The sequence below is a fragment of the Chamaea fasciata genome, unplaced genomic scaffold, assembly GCF_029207755.1.
Source record: "Chamaea fasciata isolate MVZ Bird 193981 ecotype frontalis unplaced genomic scaffold, bChaFas1.0.hap1 SCAF_7, whole genome shotgun sequence".
Lineage (NCBI taxonomy): Eukaryota > Metazoa > Chordata > Aves > Passeriformes > Sylviidae > Chamaea > Chamaea fasciata.
The window spans coordinates 14,563,666-14,585,318 of record NW_027094092.1 but is presented as its reverse complement, the minus strand read 5'-3'; the positions used below and the strand labels follow the sequence as shown (position 1 = coordinate 14,585,318).

Below are 21,653 nucleotides of genomic sequence, written 5' to 3'. Positions count from 1 at the left end.
CAGACCTATTTTTCAGAGTGGGTCATTTTTCTTTGTCAGATTTGTGCAGGCATTCTCAAAATGGCCCCTTTTAGCATCCTGTGTGCTCACTGGTACTGATAGGTTCTGAATGTCCTTTGCCAGCACATTGAAGAGCCTGTGTTATTTTTCTGTATGGAAAAATGCTTTTGCAACCGCTCTAAGGTGAAGCTTCCTTTGTTATTGAGGTTTTTTTTACACGCTACTGAAGTGCTACCTCCTATTGGATGCACATATGGATTTAGGGACACTATTGTCTGTTCAGCTGATAAGACCATTTTAAGATCTGTGGAGATGAAAGGATGAACTATGATGTTACAGTTACCCTCAAAAATAGGACTTGATACTGCCCTGCTTACTCTTTTGTCTTTTGTGCCTCTGCTCAGCATATCTGAAATAGATCACCTGGGCCATGGATAAAATGTAGCTCTTGCCCATTCTTTTCATGATCTTCCCAGCATAATTAATGCTACTGCAGTGATTTGACCTTTGCTGGAGGCCAGGCACCCACCAAAGCCAGTCTGCCACACACACCCCCCCCCCCCCACCCAAACTGGATAAGGGAGAGAAAATACAGCAAGTGGCTGATGAGTTGAGATAAGAACCAGGAGAGAGATCACTCACCATTTACTGTCACAGGCAAGACTCAGGGAAATTAGTTGAATTTATTGCCAATCAAAATCAGAGCAGGATAATGAGAAGTAAAAGAAGTTTTAAAAACACCTTCCTCTTACCCCTCCCTTCTTGGTCTTAACTTCATTGCTGATTCTCTATCTCCTCTCTCTTAGTGGTTCAGGGAGATAGAAAATGGGAGCTATCATTCAGTTCATCACATGTTGTTTCTGCCACTGCTTCCTCCTCAGGGAAAAGTTCTTCCCCTTCTCCAGCGTGGGGTCCCTCCCATGGGAAGCAGTTCTCCCTTAGGTCTTCTATTGTGAGTCCTTCCCATGGGCTGCAGTCCTTCCTGAACTGCCTCAGTGTGGGTTCCTTCCAGCGGCTGTGGTCCCTCAGGAACAGGGTGCTCCAGCATGGGCTCCTCTCTCCATGGGTCTGCAGGTCCCCCTGCCAGGATCCTGCTCCAGCATGGGCTTACCATGGAGTCACAACCTTCTTTTGGCATCTACCTGCTCTGCCATGGGCTCCTCCAGAGACTGCAGGGGAATCCCAGCTCTGGAACCTTCTGCTCTTCCTGCACTGACCCAGGCACTTCAGGGCTGTCCCTCTCACATATTCTCACTGCCTTTCTTCCACAGACACGTTTACTTCTGTGCCATAACTTTATTCTCCTCCTTAACCAGATTATCCCAGCAGCATTCCTACCATCTGATATGCTTGGCCTTAGCATGGCTGGCATTAGAACTGTTTGACATTGGGGAAGCTTCTCAAAGAAGCTATGCTTGCAGCCCCGCACACCCTACTGCCAAAACCTTGCTAGACAAACTTTTCAGGAAAGGACCCAGCAGTTTTGTTGTGCATAATTGGCATTGGGGGATGAGGGGTGCAAACAAAAAAAAAAATCTTTTAGTAGAATCTTGAAGTAATGTTGAGGAAGACAGAGGTGGGATGGTTTGGAAGTGCTGCACTGGTCTTTAGAGGCTAAGAATGAGATCTACAAGATTACTCAGTACTTTATTCTTCATATTGAAGTTAAGTGTGGGAGGAGACTTGGTATGAGGTGTTTGGCATCTCCTGTTAATGCAGATGAAGTGTTCTGGATAACATAGCAGAAATACAGCTCTGTGGATGAAATCTTGCTTCCCATTGACACATGCTGTCACCCACACTTCAGAAAGAGCATCCTAAGGGAAGCAATTGACTACTCATATTACAAAATATGTAATATACATAGCATGTTTCAACATGGAGACACAACTGTGGGGCAACTAGGAGTCCATAAGAATATGTTTGGTGCCCTTGTGGTGACTTGGATTATAATTGTTATGACATCAGGAGCCTCTGAAAAGAAAGAAATGCTCCAATCAAGACCTGACGAAACAATGTTTTTTGGTAGTCCCGATCTGTGTTGCATAGTTGAGGAGGTAAATTCCTGTCATTTCAGCCTCAGAACAGGACATACTACGATGCCTTTTATACCTGAAGCAATGGGAGGTTTTAAGTGTGCCTCCTTGGCAGGTGTGCCTCCCACAGATGCAGCACACCTGCCACCTGCTTCCATGCAACCTCAGATCATCATCATTTCTGCAGGATTTTCTGGAATACAGAATGAAGATCCCTAGGCTATCTGTGATCCCAGTCTGGAGCCAGAAGTAGAAATGTTCTGTTTATGCATAATCCAAAATGGTGCTTGCTTACCACCTTGGTGACCTGTTGATTAATGTCAGCCCTTGCCAGAGTAACTCAGCATGAGGCTGTGTGGTGTGAGGTGGAGTGGAGCCTTGGGATGTGTGAGTCCATGAGAGGTTTGTTTCTTTGGGTTGTTTTATAGAGTGAAGCTCATGACTGCAGACAAGTGGTGCAAAATCCGCCCAGAATAATTGCAAAGCTCATCACCAGCATGTGCTTTTTCTGTGTCACCTTTTCCAACAGAGAGATGTAACAACTTGTGCATGTCTGCTCATCTATCTAGACAAAACATTGCTCAGTGCATGTTTCCTCCCTGGGAAGAGGATGAGAAGGCAAGCTGTTGCATCTTTTTAGTTTACTATTTAAGGTTGTGTATCCATGTTGATGAGCACAGTATAGGAGCCCAGACAGACTAGACCCAGGACTATTACCACTTTCTACTTGCATCGTTCAGTTTTTGTGCTGCTCTGTAGATAGCTAGGGAGAAGGAGAGCTTGAAACTGTTATTCTTGTGACATTTTAGTAATCTAAACATGCCTCTAACATGAAGGGACTGCAGTTACAGAGGTAGCAGAGTACTAAACGGGGAACAATGATATTTAATTGTGCTGAGTTTCCATTAGGGCTCATAATGGTGTAGCCTGGGATGGAAATAGGGCTCTTATAAACAGATAAAATTGATTTGTTTATGGATGTCCACACCCTTATCTCTACAAGTGTTTACTTCAAAGCCAAAACTAGAGGGTCTGAGTGATACTGTTGTTCTCTGAGGAAGCCAAGCAGTGCAAGCATAGCCTTTTTAAATGCATGGAAAAAAGTAAAATGCTTATACTTGGCATAATACCCTTGGGGCATGTATCAGGTTTGTGGCTGAAGGTGATTGTTGAGACTGGTCTTGATATAATTTACTTTGTTCAGTAAAGATAATGTCTTTGAAATGAATGTGATAGTGGCTTTCCTAAATGTTTTTTTTGTGAAGCTCTAGGGCATAGGATTTGAGTCACTTAGTAAAGCAGGTTATCCCCCAATGAATAACATCAAAACGTTCAGTTTGAACCTGGCAGGAAGCCAGCAAATCACCCCTCTGTTTCAAGGTGCAAACCCTCTCATTCACCAGAGCAGAAAGCAGATCTAATACCCATTGAATGCTAGGCCAGTCTCTGAGGAGACATTAGAAACACACAGTGGTATTAGCATTATGACTGTAGAAGTTATTAATTTAACAAAGGAAATACGCCTTTTTTTGTTTTTTTCAACAATAGCAGTGTGGCAGCACCAATTCAGAATACAGAAGTATGAATAGTAAATTCTTTCAAAAGTGTCTGATACAAGAATGTGCTTGTTTCTTTTAGTTGTCAGAGTCACTCTTGTATTGAAGAGGCTGTTTGTCTGGTTCTTAATTATTGCTATTCTTTGATTATGCATTCAGGCATATTTAAGTATATCCTGTAGTTAAAGTGTAGAGGCACAAAAATTATAATTAGGGTTTGGAAGGGGAGAGTTGGTTATCCCATTTCAGAGAGTTCAAGCCTGTACATTTCAATCTGCATCGCTGCATTGTTGACAGTTCTCCCTGCCTGTGTTGCCTGTGCAAGGCTGATTCATGAGCAGTCTAAGCCTTTATCTCGTTAACTGTGGAATTATAGAGCTGCTTTGTGAGTTTCCATTTTCAGTGTTAAAGGGAGCTTGCAGCCTGGGATTAATTTGGGACAACCAACTCCACTGAAAGTCAACTTGTAGTTCTGTTTACAAAAGCTTAAGGCAGCTCTCCAACATTATCACCAGGCACTTGGAAATGTTCAGTGAAGAAAACAGCATAGCAAAGAAATCTATTCTTTATTTTAAAAAAATTTAAAATTGCATCCAGTATTCAATGGTAATCAGATGGACCTTCTGTAAGAGGGTTAAGAAAGGAGAAAAGACAAAATCAAACAAAAGAAGCTTTGAATTGAGCCCTGATTGAAAGATGGCAATTGCTGATTATGTGTGGGTGCAATACAAGTTAATATTCAATGTCTCTGCCCTCTGAGGGTCTGCATTCACTTAAGAGCTGTAAAGTGACACCACATTTAATATTTTGTTTTGAAGCAAACACTGCTCTAAGGGCCCTGGCTGCCCTGAGAAATGGCATATCCTTTAACTTGGTGTTTCGCAGGACAAAAAGAAAAAAGGACACTGCCTAACAACACATCTTGTGGTTGAGACCTGTAAGCATTAGGAGAGCCATTAAGAAAAAAACACTTGTGTATTTGACTTAGCAGTGGGAGTATGATTTCGATGTGGACAAGGGCATAACTAGTCTTGCACTGGGAATTAAGAGCAATTTCCCCATCATTAGTAGAGACATAGTAGTTTGTAATGCGTGTAGGACCCTGGCAGTCAGACCCTACAGATGGTGCAGTAGCTCCCATGTACTTCCCATATGGTTGCTTTATCTAACAGTCCCAAACTGCTTCTTATGGCTCCTAGCAGTTCCTCTTTGCTGTCTTTTCAGAGCAGAGAGCCCAAGGATTTTTTTTTTCCTCTTGTTCCCATCTAAGTGAGGCTCACACCTAATTTAGAGTGATGTCAGCTGTGGTATCCTGAGCTGCTTTTCCTAGCAGCTCTGTTCCATGTGAGTTGTTATGGACTAGAGGCTTGGTGAGAGGATCAGGTAAGTTGCCTTCTCTCTTACTAGGTGGGTTGAGGTATATTATAAAGCAGTCAGTACCAGTGTGTAGGTATGAGGAGTGCTGTCTGGAACATTTGGTTTCTTCCAGAAAGGAAGGGTTTGGTGACAGATCAAATGAAGTCCCCCAGACTCACAGACTCACTCCCCCAGACTTTAGTAAAACAAAATCTCTGGTGTCAGGCTGCATCTTTCCCTCTCCAGGGATGACTTTGTAGGCCAGCATACTGTCTTTTAAAACTATGTTTTGCAATTTTTTTTTTTTTATTATTTGGAACAAAAACAACTGTATGGAAGCAGGGGGCTTTGAGAAGATTGTGAGTTTTACTTTTCTCTTTGCCATATTTCTTTTCGTCTGCAGTTATCATTTTTTCATGAACTATTTCTTGAGCAACACACTCGGTGGGGTGGGTAGTGGAAGTTGGTCTAGAAAGGCATTTTAATGCTCTGTCACTTCACCCTCTGAGACCGGATTTTGTCTTTGCATTTCAGGTCCGTGGAACATGAGCACATTTGCAGAGATTTGCGTTAGAATCACTAAAAAGTAAGACTAAACATTAACTAAGAACAGATTCTTTCTCGCAGTGAAAAACAGGCTTACTTTTTGAATCATTAATTCAGTTTAATAAAACAAAATCCTTATTTAGCTCCTAACAAGCCCTCAGTTTCTCTGCTAACAGTAGCAGCGGGTTAAACATTAGTCTGAAAATTAATCACAGTTATCCTCGTAGAGTCTGAAAGTTAGTTTCAGAAGTGATTTTTCAGAAATGGATTTAATAAATTAGGAAACTTCTGGGCATTTTCTTTTTTCATTGCTTAGAAAATGTACTGTCCACAATTCTGATCATGGAAAAAATACTACCTTGGTAGTCTAATAAAATGTTTATTTCCATGTGTACAGCCCAAGCTAAGAGTAACCTGGATGCTCTGTAACCATGATGAACATGTTTCCCACCATTGATAGCAGAGTCCCTTTTCTGTAGAAGAATTTAACAGGTAGCAGGAGATGTTGGCTCCTGTTAAGCTTGAGTTTTATGGAACTTGCTCTAAAATGGCTAGTATTTTCTCTTCATCTTATTTAATGATGAAAGTTGGAGCTGGTGGACATTTCCAGTGCAGCAACTCAGCTGAAGATGCCCTTAGGAGCTGGAATCTATCCAGATGATATTTTCACTTATCATTGTGGCACTTCCCTGTGGCAGCCAGACAATTACAACACAGTAACTGTTGGACTGTTGAAAAAATCATAGCAAAAAAAGCTGTGAAAGCTCTTCTAAATCACAGCAAAGAGCCTTGTCTGTACCCTGAAATTCATAGAACATATCAGCAAGCACATAACATCAGTGACTGATTGGGAATCAGATGAGGTTTGCAGCTTGTTTGATGGCCAGTCTCCTCCTGTTGGAGAAGAGGGGGGAGGCAGTTTTTCTTGCGGTCTGATATTTCTCTTCTCCATCCCTCTCTAGCAGCTTCCAGGCTTGCTTTTATATGTGACCCCGCGGTATCATAATAATGGTCCTGGGTGAACACGAACATTTTTTCTGCCTTCACCTCTCTTTCTCTCCTCCTACCCATCCCAGATGAAGTGGCAGGTGGACTGAGTGGGAGCAGTGTGAACTCAATGCAGAGAAAACGTGTGACTCAGCAGTTCAGCAGGGAGCTGCTGAGCGGAAAGGCAGCTATTCTCCTTGCACACTCTGGCATCAGGTTGCTGTTCACTCAGAGATGAGAAGAGGCCCTTTACGGATGGAGATGAGCAGCCCCCCAGCACGGCAAAGGGGCTGCGTGTTCTTTTCAGCAGAACTTATTTCAAGTAGAGAGGAAAGTTTCTTCGTCAAGTTTGTTAGAAATGTTGCCAGTGAAAGGGGAGAAGCATTGGGCTGGAAATACGTAGACCTCAGTTATCTGCATGACTCGCGCACAGATTTTCTGCATGACTTTCCCTCTTCCTTTCTTTCACTCTTGATGTGTCTTTCCCTTTTGGTAATCGGAGTTTGGCATAAGCAGCAGCCAGACTCCACCAGCTGAACTTAGCAAGTGCAAGTCTAGAGTACTTTTCCTGGCAAGTGGGTGACACCCCTTTTCCTCTGCACTGTCAAAGAACTCCACAGAGGACACTTGCCTTCGTCAGAAGGAGGCTTCTGGCTTTCCCCATGCTACCTGCCCCTCATGGACAAGTAAGTGCCAAGGAAAGTTGATGACTGTGGGTTATCTGCCACACAAGGGTAAATTGCCCTCATGCACTATTAGGGAGGGGCTATTGCAGTGTCTATCTAAGCAGTTTTCTAACGATGAGAAAGCTGTGGTATTTTATTACCAATTCTGCGTTTGTCTGTCAGAACAGAGGACTGAAGTAGATTTTTCTTTATAGACTAATCAACAGCAAGTACACATTTTATATCAGTGGTTGTACTTACTAAAAGCTCAGTTTTAAAGCTGTAATGTGCATCATTATCACTGAATTTCCCCAACACACTCACACAAAAAAAGTAAGCTGTGGGGTGGTGTTCTCTTGAATCTTCAGAGAGCCTGAAACACTGTCACTGGAGAGCTGTTGACCAGCTGAGTTCCCTTGATGGGCATATCAAATCCATGAATCGATGTGAATGAAATACAAATATTTGCAGTGTGTTTTTTTTAGCAAAAACACTGAGCTTTCCCAAATAGAATCCCTGAATGTTAGAAATTTCAGTTGTTCCCACAAAGCTATGAAGACCTGTAGCTTCAGCTTGTTCTTACAGTCCAGGGTAAATACCCTTAATGCAAGCTAAAAGCATTAGAAATTGTAAACTGAAATTCATCTCAGATGAAGTAACATAGGAAACTGACACCCGTGTTACTGGTGTGTAGGCTCAGTCTTGGTGAAATCTTCCATTCCTCTGTAATGTGTCGGAGAGGGCAGTTCCAGTTTTTGGACCTCTTACTTAATTTGATGCTATGTCAGGCTTATTTCTTCATGAGTTCTGTTAGAGAGAAGAGTTTGAAGTCTGCAGTCCAACAAAGGACCACAGGATGGATCTAACTGGCTTCCAGTTAGATACCAAAGTGATTTCAGGGTTGCTTTGGAGCCTTGCATTATTTAGTGGTAAGTGTAGTGGGATCCATGGATCTGCCTCGCTTGTTGCTTGTGTTTGAATTAAGCTGTCTGATGCTTTCTGAAGTAGCTCTCAATGTGGTTTTGCATTACAAATGCAAGATCTACCAACCACAAGCTCTTGGCAGCTAAAACTTGGAATTTATCCAGAATGGAACTGGAGGTACTGAGGCAATCACATTGTCGCAAATCCCCTCTATCTCCAGTCAGTCAGTAGTAGGTAGCTGTGGGGTGCATCTGGGGATGGTTTTGTTGTTGTTGTTTTTTTTTTTTTCAGCTTTTAATCTGGATACTTTTGGGGCCTAGATGCTTTACTCCTGAGCAGTGTTTTACTCAGCCATTTGGAAAACAGAAATGTGTTGGACTCTTGTAAATAGAGCAGGTCAGGGATCAAGCACAGTAGCAGTTGTTGTGATCAGAAAGGTAAAAAAAAAAATGAATAATGGGGAAGCTAGCATCCCCAGTTTTCAACACAGATCATTATATCTTTAGTGTAAATTTTCAACATGTCTTATCAGTGGAGTCAGGAGTGCAGACAGAATCATGAAGAAACAGGCTTTCCTTGGTGGTGAATTTTATCTGTGTGTAAACAGTCATGATACTGCTTCTGTCATGTTTACTACTTAATAAATTAGGTTGCTGTTCATAAAGAAGTTCAGTAGAGGTTTAAGTGACCCACTAGTTGGTTTTCTGCAGAGTGAAGAACATAAATACCCAGGTTGTGTTTGCCATACAATTATGAGAGGTCCCCTTCCTCTTACCCACTTCTTCCCATACCACTGCAGTGCAACAGAAAGCTAATTATTCAGTTTCCATCTTTATCATGCTGCAGTGGCAACCAAAATAGAGATTGTTTTCTTAGCCAATACCTTTCTCCTAAAGCTCCTTTCTTTGGATAGTGAGGCTTTTACCCTCCAGCACAAGCTGCCTCTTGTTCATGTGCACTCTGAGGCAGCTCATTCAGTTTTGATGTGTCTTTCCAGCACCTGGACTTGCCTGCAATCAGGATGTCTTATGATGTGTGTATTTAACAAGGTCTTGACCAGACCTGTGAACTGCAATGCCAAGGGCTATGTCCTGTGTGCAGTTGAGGTGCATACTAAAATTCTTTTCAGCAGTGAACTGAGACCCATCTCAACAGTGAACTATGAACTAGTGAACTGTGAATAGTGAACTAATTTTCTTTCATCAGTAGTCGTTTTCCCTGGCAGTTAGATGGAAAGTAGAAGATGCAGATGCCATAAATGGACTTATGACTCTGGTCTGCAGTGTTGGTAATCTTGATGGATGTGAGATATTGCTGGCGTGTTCATGCTTTGTCGTGCTTCCACTCTGTGGCCCATTCCTACAAATTTTCACCACATGTGGCCATCATGAAGATGTGGACAGGTTCAGAGGGATATGTACCTCAGTACACCTAAAACAATTAGAGGCAATGCAGCCAAGCTGCTGTGTTGTGTTGGCTGCTGCAGCTGAGACTTGGAAGGTGAGGCCCCTTTTGCCCTCCTGTCTTCTGTGTCTGGAAGGTAGAATCCACCACTAACAAAATTTGTATTTCCCAGTGTAGAGGCAGAACCATCCAACCCAGAAGCATAATTCCCACAGGGACAGTGTAATGGATGTACATAAATGTCTAATAACTGTATGAGCACTGTCTTTTCATTGCTTGGGTGCATTTTCTTCCTGTTATGAAAACAGTTTTGTTGACGAACAAGTCTTTCTGTCAAAAATACATTGTTAAATTAAGTCTGCCAATGGAGCTGTGCCAATTCCTTGAGCATTAGCACCCATGCACAAGAGAGGACACAAGTTCCTTTTAAAATGTTAACTTCATTAGGAAATACAGCCAGGATGTGAAGTTCTGAGGGGTTGTTTTTTGTTTTGTTTTTCTCTGAAGGCTTCAAGTATGAATCAGTTGAGTTACAGAGCTGCTAATGTCTCACCCACAGCAGGATTTGATGGGATCGTGGCATGTTTGTTACTGTAAGGCTTTGTTGACTTGCTTATTATTGCTACAGTGCCTTTTAGTGTTTCAGTTAAGACTAGTACTCTAAGCACTTGTTTTTCTGAGAGTTATATAGGTGTTTTTTTCATTCTTTTGCCTGTTATGTACCCACGTATGAAGTCAGAAAAAAAAAAAAGATAGAGAGATACAGGGGGGTCAAAATAGGCATTGCCAGAGTTACAGAAGCCATCTTTTACGTCCTGAGTGAAGAAAGATGTTTCCCTATATATATTATTCCATAATATGATAATATGCAGTGCTGTGCCATGTATTTTTGGCAGCTTGTTTTGGTGGCACTGCTTAAGGAAAGAATACAAGATGAATGGATCCCTGGTGTGATCCAGAAAGTGCTTTTCCCTCAACTGTGAGGATGAGTTTAAGTTTATGGTGCTGTTTTGAAATTTCAGCTTGCTTTCACAAGCCATATGGCTGCTACAGATGTCAGAGACCTTTTAATTCTTCTGCCAAAGGTGTTTTTTTTCCACTAGCAAGTGTAGTCTTGTGCCAAAGCAGAAGTACTCATAGAACTTGAATCCCCATCTCCCTGATGCAGAAAATGAGAAAGTTTTCACATGACTGCTACATTTCACCGTCAGTCAAATCACTAGCAGGGGAGAGGCTCAGTTCATTCCTGGATTCAGTCTTCCTTGCCAGCTTTCTCTAGACATTCACCTTGACACAAGAAAGCTTCACTGGTGTTTCACTCACTACCTCGTCTGCAACTGAAAGAATCCTCAGCCCATTAGGGCAAACAATACAGAAACATAGGATTGCAAGATGACGTGTGAGTGCTAATTGAAGTGTTGTTTAAAGCTGGCATGGTTAAATCAATACAGAACCCGAGATGGACATCATTATGTTTGTTAGAATCTAATCTTTTGGCATTTGTAGGAGAAATTTTTTGAGACACTAGACCTTCTCTTTGTATATCCAAGACATGTATCTGCTTATTTATATGTATGGATTCAGCCAGTTCTCCATTATTTTAGGTCTTACACGTTTTGCTTTCTGTTGTGCTAGTGAAAATACCTCTTGATAACCGTCAATTCAGCAGAGTTGGAATCCTGGGCTCCCAGGTACACAGTCCAGGTCTCTACCTTATGCAGTGAAAATAATTGAAAGTAAGAGTGGTCTATTGTCCTTCATATGGGGCAGTTGTAAGAAGGAGAATGTGATCCCTACTATTGTACAGGTGTTACTAGACAACACTGGAATTCCAGGAGTTGGACTTCTGGCCTGTGGAGAGGCACAGATCCCCATGGTTACAGACACAGAGGAGTGCTCTAACTTTGACACCTTTGTTCCAGAAGATGCAGTTAAGTGGCCTTCACATCGTTGTATTATAGTCAGGGGTTTGTTTCCAACAAGCAATGACCTTGTAAAATCTCAGGCTGTTACAAGTATGAAACAAAGAAATGCTGTTTACCTGCTACGTAAGGCAGCACCTTTGGTCAGTTTAAAAAAAAAAAAAAGTTCTGAAATATGAAATATTATGACTTATAAAAAAAAGCTGAAAGCTGAGCGTGAAATCTGCATTCCTTGGCTTCTTGCGTTCCTTAGTCTGGTTGTCTTCCCGATGTTGTTTCAGTTTTGCACTGTGTATGTTTTATCTTGAGATTTGGGGAGGAGTATGCAAGACAGGAAATCATTTGAACTTGGAAAAACAGTAAATACATTCATTAATCATTCTTAGGGACAGAGGTGCATTGTTTAATGCTGATAAAGGAAAAGTAGAACTTAAACTATGTTTAGTGAAAATGCAAGGTTAGAGACTTTAGGAGCCAACAGTAATAAACGATAGGAAAGTAGGTATTTTTGAAGCTTTAGATCTCAGCCACAGGTGCATGTCTCACTGCGAGGATGACAAAAATAGTTTCTGACACAAAGGTTCTGTCCCTGCTAAATTTCAAATTCCTGTTCCAAAACACAGAACATAAACATCCCACAAAAATAGCAGGAAAAATTGGCAATCATTTACAAGTATTTTCTTCTCAATTCTTGTTCGAATCTAGTAAGACGATCAGTAGTTTAGAAGCTTGAAAATTTTCAGCTTTAAGGACTGAGAGGTAGATTTTCCATAATGTCTACCGTTTAAAAAAAATGGCATCAAAAGATGAATTCTTACTATGGCCAGATCCTCAGCTGATACAGAGATATATTTCATTTGTCTGGTTAGAGCTGTGGCTAGTTAATAGGTGCTTATCTGACTTAGAGTTATTACTGTGAGACATTTAGAGAAATGTTTGCTGAGAGAAACGTTTTATAGAAACCTGACCTCAACAAACCACGTAAGGACCAATGGTGTGGCCTTTCCCTGGGACACGGGAGGCTGGTTTAGGCTTAAGCCTCCGGTGTTGTACACAGGGCACCCTGGGGGCATTCCTCATGTACAGAGGTGTAAGTCATAATACTTACACCCAATGGTTCTGATCTTTCACTCCTTCTCACTTGTAAATGAATTTATATCTACACAGCCTCTGTTCAAAATACTGTTACTGAGGGAATAGCCACACCAGTGGTTATTTCCACTGAACAGAACACCATTGCAACATTATTAAATAGCTCTTGGGTATGAATTCATCCAAGAAGTAGGTTATTGGAATAAAGTCTATTTTATTAGTGCCTTAGGACGCTCAGGCAAAATCCAGAGTCCCTGAGCACTGTTCAGACACAGAGCATGAAACAGTCTCTACCTCAGAAATTTATCATCAGATTAGACAAAGCAGACAAATAAAAGAAATAGAGAAATTGAGACAGGAAGGGGCAAAATGGGTTCTCTGCCATCATGTAGCTGGGAAGTGTGAAGCTAGGCAATACCTCAGGTAGCTTCTTTTAAAAAGTAAAAATGAAAAAAGTGCAGCAATGTAAATGAGAATTTGTTAACAACAAAGCCCAGAATCTGCACCTCCGGAAAGAAAGGGAAAATAATTTATCCGCCCACACTCACTTTTTTTCTGATGAAGGCAGGTGAATAAAGCTGCACTAATAGAGTGTGACGCTCACAATCCTGAGCTGCGCTTGCTGAGGCGGAACTGAGAGGTAACCATTGTCTCCAGGAAAACAATAGCCCTGCAGCCCCCGCGGTGCCTGCAGGGTCACATCCCATTCATCCTCTGCACATGTCGTTTTCACGTGAAGGTTCCCGTCCAGCTGTTATGGAGTCAGTGGATGAAGCTGAAGGACGGCAAGGAGAGCTGAACAGGAAGGAGCAGTCCCTGAAAGCCTCCCAGAAAACAGCAGTGCTCGGCTGGCCTCCCCGGTGGAATGGATTAATACCCGGAGACAACATGTATCTGTTTGTCCTCTCACAGATACTGGTAAGGCAGCTTGCCATAGCTTTGGAATGCTGGGACTCTTCTTTTAGGCTGTGCTGGCTTGGGAGGTTTCCTCATTCACTGTAGATGTAGCAGTGGGAATAGGTGCAGTCCTCATTTCTGTAGCCACTTCTCACGGCTTTGCCTTGAGAACAGCCCCTGCCTTTTTTTGATGTCCCCGACTCCCATCCCATTTCCTGCCGCTCTGCAAATGCCTCCTTTGCCAAATGACCATCAAATCCATTTTCTGTAGTTGATAGGGATGGGGGTAGAGACCCATGTTGTTAACAAGTGTTCTGGGAGGTGTATTCTTTAAAGCTGTGGTGTGTCCTTCACAGCTGGGGTAGAGGTTATACCTCTGTGTCTGTGTTGTGTATAACGCCATTGCTTTTGTAGTTTGTTAACTGTGGCATGTGCAGCACCCTTAAGTGGTCCAAATGAAAAGTTTCCATATGTGTATGTTTGTGTGTGTGTGTATTTATAGTGATGCCTTTGTGAAACGCGGCCATTTGTGAGACCTTTCAGAGAGGTCTTAAGAGTCTTTTATTACCATCCTCAGTTCATGGAATTACTAGTTTTAATCTAAAAGTAGTAATCCTGAAAGTTCAGAAGCCAGCAGAACCTGTTGCTCTTTCAGTGTTGCTCCCCTTGCTGTTTCTGGGCAGCCCTTTTTCTAGTGAGGGTTGAAGGGAACCTGTGTAACTCAGTGATGCACATCTAATTGATAGTGGCTGAGCTTGAAGCCTTCAGTCTTTTTATTCCTGTTAAGCTACAGCCTAGAAAATACCTGACTTCTTAAAGCAAAAGCGATAATCAACATGAAATCAATGCTAACTAAATTAGTTAATTATGCAGTCTTGAAATGAAAATGAATGTGTGCATAACGAGAGATGCTAATTACATCTTTTCTGATTGATTGCACAGCTTCTCTGCATGATGCTGTGGTACAGCACTTACGGGACCATCCCAGCATCTCAGAATGCCTTCGACCTGCTCTCTTACTTGCTTACCCCATTTAAACAGGTTTTTTCAGATCAAGGGGAGGTAAGTCCCTGTGCTCCTCTCTGGTTATATAGTTGATGTCAATAGCCTTAGGTGGCTTCTAATATCTCTTCTGATAAGTATAATATGCGTGTATTTCATGTGTACATCCTGAAATGGTAGAAGAGTTTTCTGAAAGCAGATGAATATTTTATCTTTGAGATATTGGGCTAAGTTTTTGGCTGTGATGTTAAGTCAGCACAGGAGATTTTTTTCGTTATGTGCGAATTATTGCAAATGAAACAAAGCAATAAGAAGTAATCTCATTAAGGTTTAGCCCACAGTAAAGGGAGAGGTGGAACTTCATTTCTTAGAATGAATAGAAGCTTAAATTCTGTAAGAATGGATCCCATATAAAAGGTACAAATCACACTATAGTCTCAAAAATGTTTTTTCTTGGGTGCTTAGAACACATCTGTGTGCAGGAAATGTATTTCAAGTGTACTAGGGGCACAGATTCAATTATATCTACAGAGCTACCCCAGTAAAATTGCTTAGCTTCTCACCATGACATGATGACACGTATACCAGAATGATTCATCTGATGAATTACTGGTAATTATACCCAGTGCAGATTTTTCTAGTGTGGACAGAACCTTAATTAAGTGGTGAACAGCTACTTTCCAAAAATCTGATGAAATATATTTGCTATCAGAATGCTTAGATCCATGGTACATAATCTTTGAGGCAGAGGCTTTGCAGTGCTAATAGAAAATCTGATTCAGTGCCTCTTGTGATTGAAGTACAGTGGAGACTGTTTTCTGTTTTCTCAGTGTTTTTGAGCTGCATGTCACCTGCTCTTTTGGGGTTTTTTGAAAGAAGCACTTTTTCTTTGCCTTTTTGCAGTTGTCTTTATTATGCATAGAGCTCTTCACAGACTGTTGCCTGTGTCTTATTTGCAGTGGCCCAATCATTAACAATTTGTTGTTCTTTACACAAGATCACTGATTTGTATAATTTTGACTTACAATAATTGTCTTTGACGGAGCAAACTGATTCCTAGAATGCACCACAAGAACATCCCAAGTATGACTCTGTGCAGATGTTCATGCGTATGTTTGAGGACTGTTTATTATACCACTATTTATTGTGCAAATTTACACTTGAAAACAGTATAGGCAAAGAAATCTTCTGATGTTAAAATAAGCAAATGGTAGCTCTTAACTCTAGACTTCTCATTAGCTGTACTAGTAGGAGAAAAACAGAGTAAAATTCCTTGCTTGCTGAAGCCCATTAGAACTGAATTTGGCACCTACTACAGAGAACAGGCTGAACTATAGACTGCTATAAAATAACATCAGAATTAATTCTGCTGCCAGTGGTGTGAATTAACCTGATGGTGTTTCACTGTTTTTCTGTGTAGGAAACACAGAAAACTCTTCTGTGGCTGCATTCTACCTAAGGATTCCCAAACCCAGGAACAGTACTAAACTTTGTTTAAAGCTCTTTGCCACAGTATAAAATCACACTGACTGTAGCAATGAAGAATTGGTCCAGTCTGCAAAATTGGACTGTGGATTCAGATCTAGACTTAGGCAAAGCATGAGGGTAGGAAGTAGAACTCCTTTTTGCCTTCACAGTGAAATCTGGGGTTTAGACCTTAGATTTAGAGATGGTTTCAGTTTCAGTCTTCTACAAAGCCTGGCATTTTTTTTGGTGGTGATGGCAGGTTTTCCACAGGTGAGTATGATATCAGTAAGTCTTCATGGGAAATAGTACGCACTTGGCCAAGAACGTGCATGCAGACATTGTACTGTGCCCCTAAATACTTCATGAGTCATTGTCTATTCTGTTGTTCCACAGGGCCTGACTACAGTTGGGAGTGTTGTGGTATCATACATCCTGCTGTCTTTGGCTTCTCTAGGACTGCTATTTGTAGGATCTCTGGTAAGTTATGATACAGCACAAACTATATTCATGCCCTTTTTCAGTGATTTTTTAAATAAGATATCTTATTTAATGAATACTGTTGGTGTTATGCCCAAGTTGATTGTAAAGCTTTTGGAGCTTTACCATCAAGCTTTCTGTATGATTATCTGCTTGCTTTATGTAGAGGAATTAGCCTTACTCAGTTTCTTGGTGAATTGGTGATTGCACAGAAGTAGAATGATATTTTAAAAATGGTTTTTATTTCTTCCATCCACAGATGGGCAAACTATTTGCTCTGAAGTAGAAGGGATGTGGTCCATTAACAGGACCATCATCCATTGATTTCAACGCCAGAAGGAGCTGTTCCAGAGTGCCACTGTTCTTCTGAGTGTGAAGTCTTGTTAGATGTAGGCCAAGGCTCCAGCTGCAGAACAAGCTTAAGTGGCATGACTACAATTAATCTAGTTATCTGTCAGCTGGTGGGGAGCAGCAGGGTGTTGTGTTTCTCCATGGATTGTGTAACTGGCACAAAGTTGTGTGGTAGATGGGAGAGCTATGGAGAGCTCTGTCTTGTCAGGAAGCTCTAACTGGATGTGAATTTTCAAACCCCTCTATGATGTTCTCTTAGGGTGGGATACTGAACATGCAGGCAGAGCATCACCCCCTGTCCTTCCAAAAGTGCACCCCAGTTAGCTCAGGAAGCTGAAGATGTTTTATGCGCATGCTATTTGAGTGTTGGACAGCATAATGAAATGCATCCCAGAATCATGGGACTGTAGGTGGGCAGAGAGTGCTAGTCTTGGAGCAGGGCTGTTGCCAATACTTAGTCAAGTCAGCCGTTAATTTTTCCACAGAGGTTTTGAAAACCTTCAGGGAAGGAATGTTTGTCATCTCTCTGTGTGCCTTTGCCACAACTGCATGGCACTTTTGGGGAAGAGTTTTTTCCTAGAGTCTCATCTGAATTTAACAAATGTAAATGTCTGAACTGACTTTCTGGAGGCTTGTGGCCATTGTCACTTGTATTATCAGCTGACACTACCAAGAAGTGTCTGGCTGTGTCTCTGGAGCAGCCCATCAAGTAGTTGCAGGCCACTGTTAGACCACTGCAGCCTTCTCTTTGCCAGGTTGAACAAGCCCAATTCCCTCCACATTTTTCCTGTACTCTAGACCCTTGACCTCCTTTGAAACCCTCTATCGGGACCACTGTCTTAGACTGGGGGGACTAAATTAATTGGCAATATTCAAGGTGCGGCTCTGTCAATGCTAAGAAGAGGGAAATGCCTCCTTTGATTTGTTGGCTACTCTCCCTGCTAGGAAGTAATGTCATATTATATGCCATGGTTAAGTTCACTCAGAGGCAGCAGAGTGGCAAAATCTGTTTAATGTGTCAGGAAGATGGACTTATAAAAACCATTCACAAGGCAAAGTAATTATAGTTAATGCCTCCATTATTGTGATCATTGATGTAGGCAAGGAAGTTAGTGAGGTTTATGCAATTTTCTGGTGTTTTGTGGTTTTTTTGATGCTGCTGTACCTTATCCAGATTAATTTTGTCCTCAAAAATAAACTTTTGGTAATTCTGTAATTGCGAATACTAAAGAAAAGAAAAAGACACCTAAGAATTGTCAAGAACTGTATGAGATCCAGATAATTTTGCAGCAAAACATTCTGGGGTGAAAATCTGAACAGCAGGGGTGTGATTTTTTTGCATATTCAGCTATTTCAATGGATGAAAACATTTTATGCTGACCCGTTCTTAGCACAGAAGGTAAAGTGAAAGCTCTCCGTGGTCAAAAATTCTGATCTCTCTTTGGACGGTTTTGCACGTCAACTCTGTGCAAGTGAACATGAATACCACTATAGATTTGGCCCATTTTTGTGTTGGTTAAAATTTGTGTATAGAAAAACATTTTCTAATAGTTTCCATGTTGGTGAGTTTGCACTGGTTTGTATTCCTGTGGTCTGTGCTAAGAATTTTGTAGCTAGAGTAAAGGCACAAATGTCACCCTGGTCTCTGGATAAATCACTGGGCCACAGAGTATAAGAAGTGTTCTGTGAGTTCTGAACAATGGTCCACCTTGCCCAGTATGTTCCCTCTAATATGGGCATCAGGAAGGAGAGACTGTTTAAAGAGAACACATGAGCCTCGTCCCTTCCTGCCTGTCACCTTCCTCTCTGATGTCTGAGGTCATGCTGCTTTGCAATGTGCAAATTTGAAAACATCAGCTTTATCAGTATTTGCGGAATAAGGTATAACATAGTCGTTGGCAGAACATTGAAAATGGTGATTGAACCAGACAGGGTTTCTACAATCCCAGCCTGGTGGACAGATTGTTGCATGAAGACAGTTTTCTTTATTTTCCCCTTAGCCTCAGTTGAGTATGATCTCTCTCTCCCTCTCTACTTAAAATTAATTTTAAGCAATGTGCTGCCTAGAAGAGACCTTGAGAAGGGATCTTTTCCTTTGAGAGGTGCCTTTATGACCAAGCCTTTCTTTCTCAGTGTTGAAATTGACACTGTCCTGCATGACATCCTAATGTGCTTTAGTAGCCTAGGAAGAGAAATTTGACCTTTTTTAGTGGCACTTTCTAAAATTCAACTGGTCATTCAAAAGCCATGTAAGAAAAGGACAGAAGAGGCTTTTACTGTAAAGAGACCTGTTCTTAGTCTGAAAAGGATGCATGACAATGCAGTATAGTTTGTATGGTATTATCCTGAGTGATTCTACTCCTAGTTCTATGCTAGATGGATGAAGTTGGCCTAGGGTTCAAGATTCTGGAATTCAGAATGGGCTTGAAATTTTTAACTGGAATCTCTGTGGAGGATTTGAAGTCTACTGATCTTATTTCCAAATCATCTAGTGTACCACAGCACCTGTTCTAACTGATATGATGTGGAAATTTCAAACTTTTCATTGATCTGTAATATAAACTTTCACATTGCACTTGTGTCTCAGAACTTCACAGCATTCATTATTTGATGTTTATACTGTATTCAAATCAGATAATTAGATTATATAACAGTCTTTGCCCCTGGCCAAAAACTGATATGGGCATTCTGAGCCCCAGGATCAGGTGTGTCAAAATTGAGGTCTCTTCAAAAGATGATGGGTTTATGCATAAATCTGGGGTACAGTCCCTGGTTATTAAAGGTCAATTTATACATTATATATATATATATATATATATATATATATATATAAATGTAATATAATATATTCAGCTCAATTATATTAACTTAAGACAGCTTTATGTAAATTTCACACGGAAAGCCATTAAATCAGGAGAGGTATGATTTGTTGTAGCATACTATAGTGGATTTTTGTTTTGTAAACAAGCCTGGGAAGGATAAGAAAGTGAACAAAAGGACAGTGGTATCACATTGGCTTGCATATGATGGTCACAAGCACATTCCACTTCCACTGTATCCCTGAGTTAAGCCTGGCCAGCTCTGTGGAAACATCTGTGGCTGAAAGCAGGTTTGAATGGGTGGATGTGAATCCTTGTAACACGCACCACAAAGCTGCTCCTGCATGGAACATTCCCGTTCTCTTCAGTACTCTCCAATTCTAATACAGACAGCTGGGATGCTGCCCTAAAGACCCATGCCCTAGGCTGTGTGGAAGGGCTGGCTACAAGCAGAAACTTCTAAAAATGTTTGTTTCCTCCAGTTTTGGCACCTCCTCAGAGCCCGACCAGACCCCCCCTTTCCGCTGCAAGAGGACAGACGCCAGTCTGTGAGCCGGCAGCCTTCCTTCACATACTCAGAGTGGACAGAGGATAAAAATGAGGATGACTTCCTAGATTTGGATCCCGTCCCAGAGACTCCAGTCTTCGACTGCGTAATGGACATTAAAGCAGAGACAGACCCAGCTACTCTGACGGTTAAATCCGTGGGCTTGCAAGAAAGGTAGGGTAGATGTGACTGACAGGGAATAGTCTGCTCCCAGATTTTGTGGGTTTAGGAGTTCTGTGCCTAGTAGGAAGTTTTATTGTCTTTGTGAATGTCACTTTCAAATGTGGTTCTAAAGTCATGCACCTGCTTTATTTCCTGCCCTGTTTTTAGTCCAGTCATAAATACAAGCATGTTAGCGAAACAGCACACAGTTTCTGGACAGCTGTCAACAAGAGCTGTTCTAAAGCATCATCTCTTTCCATTAAATACATCTATTTGTGTTTGATCAGTCTCTCACCATTCATCAAGACAGCAACTGCATTGCATGAAATCCCCTTTAGAGCAGTGGAAACTTTTGCCTCTGAAAGAGGTGAGTCTTGATTTATTTTTCCCTGTCACTCCTACTGGAGGACTATCTTTTCTCCAAAAGCAAACCACAGAAAAAGTGATAGTCTTTGGTATTCCTCATATTAATGAGTTAATCCAGAAGTAAATGAATTTGATTCAAATGAACTCTGGGGTGAACTGGTGTTCACTGCTTGAACCATAAAGGCAGCCTCCAAAGAGGAGTTTCTCAGGCAAGTCAGGAGCTTTTCGAGAGGCTGACAGCTCAGAAAGGACAGTTTCAAGATTAAAGGAAAATCTTTTTCTATTTCATGTCCTTTCAGTTGTCTTAATGAAATAGAACAAAGGTCTTTATGATAGAATTCCTGTGAAGAAATTCTGCTAAAGTGACCATGTTATGAATAAGAATGAAGTTACTGAAGGGCCCAGCATAGCAAAGTATCACCTTTCTTTATTTCTCAGTTTTCAAGCTTAATTGGAGTGCTAACCATAGTTAATTCTCATCTCTAAAGCTTAAAACAAAGGACAGAATTTAGATTTTAAGAATACAATGCTGATTTTCCAGAGCTCCTCGGGAAATAATAAAAAGGAATGTTAGAGAAGAGGCTTTCAATTTGCATTCTTGTGGGTTTAGAATGTTTTTTCTTGCTTTATGGTTTGTTGTGGCATTGTTCTAAAATCTTATACCTTTTATGGTTTATTCTACCTTTATATGAGATCACAGTAACCTCTGGGGCTTGTCCCTGAAGCTGCTGCTTTGTTGGTTTTTCATTATAGGCAAGATTGGGCTTGAAATACATGAGTCATTTGTGTTCTTCACTATCCCTGATTTCATTCAATTTCTGTCACTTTAAAGATGCAACATTTCTCCTCAGGTGACTGCTAGCCTACACGAAAGGTACTCAGTGTATCAAGAGAATTGGGGAGTATCACTGGGGGAATTATCAATTGGTTAAAGTAATGAATTAGAAGGAAAAACCTGTCAAATCACTAGAAGTGGAAGAATGAAAGCAATTGAAGTTCTCAAACGAGGTACAACGTGAACAGTTAAGGCAGAAGCTTGTTTTCAACATACACATGTCCTTGAGAAAGCAGACATCA

The 21,653-nt window shown here is 41.2% G+C and overlaps 1 protein-coding gene across 9 annotated transcripts in view; it reads left to right on the top strand.

Annotated features, from left to right (window-relative positions):
• The window catches only part of PTPN5 (protein tyrosine phosphatase non-receptor type 5), a 76,096-nt gene that overhangs the window by 29,553 nt on the left and 24,890 nt on the right, over positions 1-21,653 (top strand). For 6 of the 9 annotated variants that reach the window (XM_066187665.1, XM_066187666.1, XM_066187671.1 and 3 more), the window contains 4 exons: positions 13,228-13,406; positions 14,328-14,447; positions 16,248-16,331; positions 19,984-20,222. In XM_066187665.1, coding sequence (XP_066043762.1) covers positions 13,228-13,406; positions 14,328-14,447; positions 16,248-16,331; positions 19,984-20,222 — 622 coding nt within the window. Of the gene's footprint in view, positions 1-5,482; positions 5,535-13,052; positions 13,129-13,227; positions 13,407-14,327; positions 14,448-16,247; positions 16,332-19,983; positions 20,223-21,653 lie in introns of those variants that run through there. The other 3 variants (XM_066187668.1, XM_066187667.1, XM_066187669.1) reach the window with 2 other exon arrangements.